The sequence below is a fragment of the Corvus cornix genome, chromosome 4A (assembly GCF_000738735.6).
Source record: "Corvus cornix cornix isolate S_Up_H32 chromosome 4A, ASM73873v5, whole genome shotgun sequence".
In the NCBI taxonomy this organism is placed as follows: domain Eukaryota; kingdom Metazoa; phylum Chordata; class Aves; order Passeriformes; family Corvidae; genus Corvus; species Corvus cornix.
In genome coordinates this window covers 785,528-794,343 of record NC_047058.1, presented here as the reverse complement: position 1 = coordinate 794,343, position 8,816 = coordinate 785,528, and the positions used below count along the sequence as shown (strand labels likewise).

General features: G+C 38.2%; 1 protein-coding gene across 2 annotated transcripts in view; it reads right to left on the bottom strand.

The window, feature by feature from the left end:
* Nucleotides 1–1,203: 1,203 nt before the first annotated feature.
* Nucleotides 1,204–8,816, bottom strand: part of PHF6 (PHD finger protein 6) — a 28,276-nt gene continuing 20,663 nt past the window's right edge. The window contains exons 7-11 of one of the 2 annotated variants that reach the window (XM_039572188.1): nt 8,639–8,782; nt 7,318–7,422; nt 6,301–6,434; nt 5,533–5,662; nt 1,204–5,243 (exon numbers count right to left, since the gene is read on the bottom strand). In XM_039572188.1, coding sequence (XP_039428122.1) covers nt 5,533–5,662; nt 6,301–6,434; nt 7,318–7,422; nt 8,639–8,782 — 513 coding nt within the window. In that variant the 3' untranslated portion in view covers nt 1,204–5,243. Of the gene's footprint in view, nt 5,663–6,300; nt 6,435–7,317; nt 7,423–8,638; nt 8,783–8,816 lie in introns of both variants that reach the window. The other variant, XM_039572189.1, reaches the window with a different exon arrangement.

The window sequence follows — 8,816 nt, the reverse complement described above, 5'->3', positions numbered from 1 at the left end:
TTGAACATGATGCTGGACAATTTTTTCCTGACGTTAATTCCTGTGCAGACAGGATATGATTGTTCTCAGGTCACAGTAATTACCTACTGTGCTCATTAAATCAACTCCTTGTTTAAGGTGATGACATAATAATAAAATCTTCATCAATAGGTCAATAGTGCCCTTTCTCCTACGATGTTTTCCCAGCACATTTCTTGATACTTTTAAAGTCACTGAAAGGTACTGCTGTCTTGCTCTCGGCAGTTACGTATTTGGACAAATCCAGTGATTTCCAATTGATCCTTTGCTTAATCTCTTATGCTGTATTTCTATGGTTCCAAAGTGCATCCTGGATGCAGCTGCTTGTGTGCAGTGTGATTAACTTGCACTGTCATGGAACCCCAGCTGGCAACTCAGCCCTGCACAGCCGCTCACTCATTGATCTTCCTGGCGGGATGGGGGAGAGAACTGGAAGAGTTAAAAGTGAGAAGACACGGGGCAAAAAAAGATGAAAATAATAATGGTGATGATGATGATAACAAGAATAATGATAAATAAATTAGAATGTATAAAACAGGTGATGCACAATCCAACTCTCACCACTTGCTGATGGATGCTTGGCCAGTTCCTGAGCAGCAGACCCAGCCAGCTTTCCCCCCAGTTTATTACACCATATGGTAGGGAATATCTCTTTGGATAAGCTGTCCTGGCTCTGTGCCCTCCCAACTTCTTGTGTCCTCCAGCCATGAGAAGTTGAGAAGTCCTTGACGTAATACAAACACTACTTAGCAACCACTAAACCATCACTGTGTTATCAACAGTATTCTTACACCAAATCCAAAACACAGCACTGTACCAGCTACTAGAAGAAAATGAACTCTATCCCAGCTGAAGCCAATACATACTCTGCATTTCCTTGGTCTCTTAGTCTAAATCAATTCACTCTTGAAAAAAAAAAGTTCTTGAAAGGTGAGAAAGGGAACCTCCAGCAAGTCAGTCACTTCGCATTAAGCAGTGGTAAATCCAAAGCAGCTTACCCAGTGCAGAGTTAGGAACACAAACACGCAGAGTTACCAAGTGCCACACTGTCAGCATGATGCCTTCTCACCTCTCTCCTTGTAATGTTTTCCTGGGCCTGTAACCTCAATAGGAAATACTGCATTTATGCATTAAAATGACAGTTTCAAAAGTTATACTTTTGGAAAAAGGACAGATATGCAAGCATGAAATTCGTAACTCATTTATTGAATAGATATATGCAAGGATACCAATAAAAAGAAACTAATACTGCAAACTACAACTTTGGAAGTAAAGCCAATATAACAGGAACAAAATATACATAACATTGTAGATAGGAATGCATTTACCCTCTTCCATACATTCCTTGTCTTTACACCTAATGTAAATGTATGCTAGAGCAAAAGCTGCAAACGTTGGCCTAACCTGAGGGCTTTCAAGCACCAGCTCTCCAGGATTCATTAAGGGCTGAGATGTCACTGCTGACTAATGGCTGTGCACACATACGCATGTATAGGAACTGCCTCACCAAGTATAAATCAAGGGCTGTGTTCTGTTTTTTCAGCTCCATCACTAATACAGTGGAATCTGGTGACAGGGAAGAAGTTACTAACTGCTATCGTGTACTTTCAGTTCTCTTCAGATTAATTTCATCTAATGAGGATTAATTTTCTTGTCAATCTGATTCAGCGTATTAATATTTTTGGAATGCACTGATTATCACCTGCCAGATAAGTCTGATATTTCAAACAGATTATCACCTCTTCATTTTTCACTCTGTTTTAGCATGAAGTTCTTTTTCCTATAGGCAGGAGTAAGAGGCAGACTCTCTTCTGTTACACTCCATTTTAGGGCCGGATTTGGCAGACTCAAATGATTGTAGATCAGCACAGCTCTTTGTACCTAAAGCTGAAACTTTGTGGAGTGTAGGTGTGATTCCTACTAGAGCCTTATCACAGAACTCCTGTGGGTCAACACCTGCTGAAAGAGTAAATCTTCTGTGCACCTCATCTAGGGAGCTGCACTGACACTGAACCAGCCTTTTCCCCCTTCCCTGAAATGGAGTGACAGCACAGCCCACTGCTACAGGGCTTGACCACCTTGGGACGCAGGCACTGCACCAGCTGTATCCTCAAGATACTTGAACAGTATTCGTGTGATGCCTGTCCTTCCTTGGTACAGTCCTTTCTGGGAACAGCACAACCACAGATCTGGGAGACCACAGAGACACAGTGAGTTAGGGAGATCTCTTAATGGAGAAGTGCAGGGAGCTGGGGAGAAACCTCCCTTCTCAGAGGGTTCCAGGCATCTTAAACAGCACACAATCCTCTTGTGAGCAAAAGAAATGCCCAAAGGCAAAAAGTAACAATAATAATAATCATAATAACAATAAAAATTAAAGTGAAACCAGTAAAGACAAGTTTTGTTGAATTCATGATGTTGAATCCTCTGATTGTGAGATGAAAGCAGAAGGTGGCTAGTAAGAAAAATCTCAGTAACAAATTGACTGTATTAATTTAACTAGCTAATTTAAACATACCTAGTTCACCTATAGAGCACTTTCATTACTTCTAACATTTCTGGGAAGGCAGTAGATGCTCCAGAATAATGTTCAATATATGCTTGCAAAGATTACATTGCTTTACCAAAAAAAAAAAACAAAACCAAACCAAACCAAAAACCCAACAAACCGCAAATCAAAACAAACCCCCAAAAAATCCAGACAGACTGTCTGAAATTCCAAGCTAAAATACACATGAAAAGACAGTAATGGCAATATTTTGTCTTTTAAAAAAATGATGTAAATGTTGTATACTATCATACATTGTCATGCTTTTTAAAACTACAATTAAGGACGTAAGAGATGTACAGTAAATACACTGCTGAGGTACATTTCTTCTAAATATTAACACCACAACAGAATTACTCCCCAGCAGGTGATGCTACTTGGGAACATATAAATACAATTTTTACATTTTAAGGCACTTTTACCCAGCATACATGAGTTGAAGTCAGTTAAGACAAATTTGAGGCTTGTAAGAAAAGGGTTTTGCTTTTGACTTTGCTTCCATGAATTCTGAATTGATGACAGTTTCACCACGCCATTTCAGCACACAGGGGTAACAGAAACCAGCCACTAGCTTTTCTGCTACCCGAAGGTAAAGTGCTGTTCTGGTTCTTTGAGGCATGGAATGGGGTTGTTTATCCATAACAGGTGAGTTATTGGACTGAATATTATACTAAGCCACTGACACACAATGAATCAGAGCTCAGTCTCAAGCACAGTCAGTATGCTGGCAGATCTACCCCATGCAAACTTAGTTAAATACAGTAGCTGCAAACAAAGTGCCTTTTTTCCATGGGAGGGCCATGTCTGAGGCACAAATTGACATAATTTAAATATTGAAGGATGCTATTTTGCATTCTAAAAGTGTTCTGAGTGGCTGAAAAATGTTCATATTCTAGGAGAAACAAACCACCTTGATAGACAATTTCAATAACCGATCTGTCATTGCAATTCAAGTCACGCTTTTAATTTTGAAAGTTACAAATACAAAATAAAAATGATCAATGGCATCATGTTTAGAGCAGTAACTGAATATTTTCTGTACACAGCAATATTTCTTTCCAAACACCATTATTCTCCAGGAAAGCAAAGAGAATTGATTGAATTCTAACAGGTAAAATGTTAGAAACTCCAACGTACAGTAATTGAGTCCCTCAAGACATTAAGGGAATGCGTAAGAAGACAAATGACACACGTTAAATCTTTTAAAAATACAAGTAAAAAATGCTACAGGAACTCATGTTACAAATTAACTGTTTTTGCAATACCAATCACAGAAGAAATGTAGCAGTTTATAGTCAAATCAGTGTCTTTTGCTTGTTTCAAATCCAGACGAGTTGTTGGCAGTTCAGAGTGAAACAAGTCAAAACCCTAAACAAACAATAAGGTATTGTGGTAGCAACAGACAAACATGTGGACTAGATTCAGCTTTTTGGTTTTATTTAAGTCTGAGGATGTGCTTTAATAGACCAATTAAAGAAGCCAATAGCCATTAGAAATGACAAGGTGTTTTAAAAGCAGTCAGAGGACTGTTCTGTTAGGTTCGGTATAACCTAGATCTGATCATTCCCTAAAGGAACATCAAATTCTAGCAAGTAGAATTCCATGATGTGATTGTTGACTTGAAAGAGAAAGGAAAAAAAAATATCACTAGAACAATAAGGATGATACATGAAGTTTCTCATATAGTGGTCATACAATTAAAAAATAAATACCCATCTAGCAAAAAAAGGTTGTTTCCTCATTCTTCTCACAGAATATGGGACCTTTATGCACATTCTTGACAAAACATGAAGTGTTCCACACAACAGAGAACACCTGAGGTATGGACGTCAGATATGGTGGCTAAATTCCATAGTGAGTTAAGAGTTTTAACTCTCTGAAGTAAAAGAGACTGGGCTGCGAAGTCCAAACATTTGTATAGTAAGGTTTTAATTACACTTAGTGAAGTGTTCTTCGTAAATCAAGACACAGAAAGAGGTGGGTTGTTGGGGAAAGAATGAACTACAGCCCTTTGGCATGAGTTCTAAAGCTCACAGCTCAGAACCGACAGCTGCTCAAGTAAATCTCCCGCAAACAATGCCGGGCGGAATGAGCAATCACAACAGGAACAACCTGAAATGTTCAAGCGTGCTTCGTGTACACCAAGTCCTTTCCTACTGGGTGCTTCCCAAGCAAAAACAGCGCAGCTTTCCCATGTACAGTCTCCGGAACTTGTGCAGGAAGAAAACGCAAAATTCACAAAGTACCCGCTCATTGCCACCACGGACTTGTCCATGTTGTTAATTGAACTAGCTAAGACCATCCCTCATTGTGTGAATCCACTAAACAACTTACACATTCCAAATCTTAAGGATTTTATTCAGTCCAGAAATATAGATCTTACTTCATTTCAATGTCTGCCTTAACTTTTGACACTGTACATATTACATATCATTTATATAGTGTTTCATTTTTTCCAGACACTGCAGACTACAAACTACATAATATTGACATGTAAAACTCTGCCACTTACTGAAGGCTCACACACATGAACGTTTCAGGCAGTTCAATGAAATTTCTAACAGAGATGGGTAGTAAAAAGTTACTAACCCTTTTCTGATTTTTAGAAAACAATTTAAAAGAATTAGTAGTTATGATGTCTTAGCCATTCCCAGTTCTATAACTCTGTCCCTTGAACCTGTTTAAAAAATGATGAAAACAATAGTAAATTTAGAATCATACAGAAAAGCATTTTGCAGCTCTGACATTACATCTACGTTTAGCAATAGAAATGAGGGCCTCCCTTCTTACACTGTTACAAAGTCAGCTGGATTTAAAAAACAACAAATCCTCCCCATTCTTCTACAGTATGCCAATAAAAAGTACTCTGCATACACTAGATTTAAATACTTCACTGCAATAAACTACATTAATTGTATATTGCGTTTCAGTCTTGGTAACAGATCTGTCAGGAGTAACTTCCATACCTAGTTTCCATTGAGCTGCTGCTGAGGAATGTCATTATGGTCAGTGCCTGATTTGCCACGGCTTTTGCTTTCTCTTTCTTCATCCTCTTCATCTCTTTCATCATTTCCACTATGGTTTTTACAATAGAGTCTGGCACAATAAAAGAAACAGTGAGGATTTACACTGAAAATATCCATCAAAACCTGACTTTCCTCTCAATTACTTTTCAGACGTGCTACAAGTCAGCTGCAAACTCTTAAGTCATTCAAGGCTTTCAGTCAAGCATCAGTTAAACTGAGAAGGCAAACAAGGTTCAAGAGCAGCCAACAAAACTGTGACCAATCCCAGTTTTCCAGAACTGCCAGCGCACTGCTCGGTGAATGCCCTCTCGTGGGCACAGCGCAGCAACTCAGCTGCAACCAAGTCACAGCTCTTCAGGAAGGATGGAAAGTTATGGGGTCCAAAAAGCCCCGGAAGGAAGCTACAAACACATCGATGTGGAGGAATCACGACATCAATTTTCTTGATCTAGATTATAGATTACTGGAGAAGATAAATATAATACAAGTCAAATAATTTTCTCCTCATATTTACAACACTACAGAAATTTTGAATTAGCAGAGTAACTGAAATATTTTGTAAAGTCAACGATTACTTAAAAATACTATTTTAAATTAAATAGTATCCTCTTTTTTTTAAGAACATATTGACTAGCCAAGCTAGGCAGAAAAAGTATCATGAAATATCTTTACTTGTGTAATAGATTCAACAATTGCATAGGTCCTTACTTATAAATTCCTCGTGACATATTCTCAATGTATTTAGCTTTGTCTTCTACTCCACAGTGGTAATGGTATGTTTTTATGCAGGCTTTGATTTCACACCCAATAGTGGCACCAGGCTGGCTGCAGAGTGTGCATTTCTGTGCAGGGGAAAGAAGAGAACAGCAACGTTCAACCGCTCAGTCTTTTGTCTCTTAGTATTCAGTTCAGTGTTCCTCATATTTATGGCTACCATTCTGGAACAGAGTAATTCCTCTGGCAGATCATCCTTCCAATGAAAAATTAATCAAAGACATGGTAAACCAGATATAAAATACCAACCCATTAAAATATGAACACTAGGATTTACCTGTAACTGTTGCACAGAAAATTGGCACATGATTGCAATACATGTTATTCCATTTCCAAGGTTATTTCACTGCTGCTGCAGTTAGTATGCTAATATATAAAGAGTCTTATATTACTTTTTTCCAAGGAACAATATTGCTAGTTGTTTATTCTCTCCCTGATCCCCCATAAATTTCTTAGCACTTTAAAAGCATCCTGAATTGTAGTAAAACACAGTGTGATGTTTTACCAGCATCCCCATCTCTGAGACCTTAGTACATTTTCCTACCTAAAACACCAAAACTGTTGGAAACACTGGTTTGTTTCCAATGCTATAGAATATATTCACTGCAAGAACGGCATGTTCTCTAATTTTATGTGCAGCTTCACATTGTGTGTTTTTAGTAACACAGGTCCAAAGCTGTTACTCTCTCACAGTTACAGCATGGCTAATGTGGATCATATTATGATAATAATATTTATGTACATTGTCATAAAGAATCCCAAATACCACATGCCCAAACACCACTAATATTAAGGTGATTCCTATCTGGCTGCCCTTCCCACAAGTAACAATACATTTTAATTTTGTGTTTAGAAACAGATGGAAAAGATTGCTCCATAAAAGGAGGAGGCAGAGCTACATACATCTTAGCAGAATCACTAAGACATTCACCACATTCTTCAGGTACATACCATTCTTTTTCCTCTCTTGATTTCTTGAAGTACAGTTTTGATATCAAAATCACCAAATTCTGCCCTTGAAGTTGTTGTTAGCTGGACAGTGCCAGAAGAGAACAACTGTAAAACAAGCAAGTCAAAAAATAATGTCAGGTCACCAACATGATTGGAATTTTTTTCTGTGCAGGAATAACTGAGCACTGAACATCCTGTTTCGTGATCTCAGACAGCATGTGCTATACCAACAAACTAGGAAAAACCCTGTGCTGAGCAATTAAAGTATTCCTTCTGATCCCCATCTGACTGCTTTAATTAGAGTTGTTGTTGCCTTGGAGAAATATATTTTAAAAGACAGAGGAGTAGGTGAGAAATGATGACAGGATGAAAACATAAAGTCGCAAACGGGCAATATTATCAATTACACTACTCAACTTTTTAGGAACATTCCATTTCCTTCCTTGTGACGTATGTCAGGTTCAACCCTGATGTCAATATAGCTGTGAAGTCCTGAGGGATGACAATGGAGCACAGAAGTACCATCCCTTCCATTATCATCCTGGTATATTCAGCTCTAACTGCCTTAAAACTGAAGTTCAGGTACACAAAGTAACAAAGAGCCTTGCTACAGTAAGACTCAGAGCTACTGGCAAACACCAGCTCTCTGTTAAGTGAGGCTGGGTACAGAAAGGCAATGATTATACTCCACCGATTGCCTAGACTATTTATTCGTTTTGAGGTACAGCATGAACCAGTGAAGTTACCCAAAGCCCTACCTCATTCATAGAATGAGTGATATGAAAGATGGCACTGTCTGCTCATGTTCATTGCAATTAGATCCCATTCAGGCTGAAAGTTCTATAAATGTCATAATCTAAAGGCAAGAGCTTTCTAGAACTTCCATATCCCACACTCAAGTCACACAGCCTGAATCCACAGGTCAGAAAATTAATGAAGTTCATGGATTCTTCTCAGATTGTGCCTGAATGCCTGTGAAGCTGTTTTTTTCTTGGAAAGGATTCTTTTAGTTAAAAGTGTTTTCTATTTTCCTTTCTAAATACTTCATATGCATTTAGATGCTAAGGGAGCATTTTTAATAAGCTAAAGAGTCTTCCTGAGCTAATTCCATCCCTTAGCATGAAGCCAACTTTTATTCATATTGCCTGCAGTGAAAATAAATGAATTGCTCACTTTGCAACACTTCAGTGCTTAAGGAGATCATCAGCATACAGACAATACTCATGCATAATTACATGTGAGAGTACTGTATTAAAATCCAAAACAGCAATTCAGACAAAATTCACAGAACAGACTGGTTAACAAAAATACTGTTACTCACCATGCACTTATAGTGTGCTGCAGCCTTTTTGGCATTAAATATATGAAGCTTTCCTCTAGCTTCATTTTCTTCTTCACCTGCATGACAGAATCCACATTTAGGTTTTGTATCACTGGGGCTGCTTCTGTGGGGAGACCTGTCTCTCTGAAAGAAAAACATTTTACTAAAATATACTGCT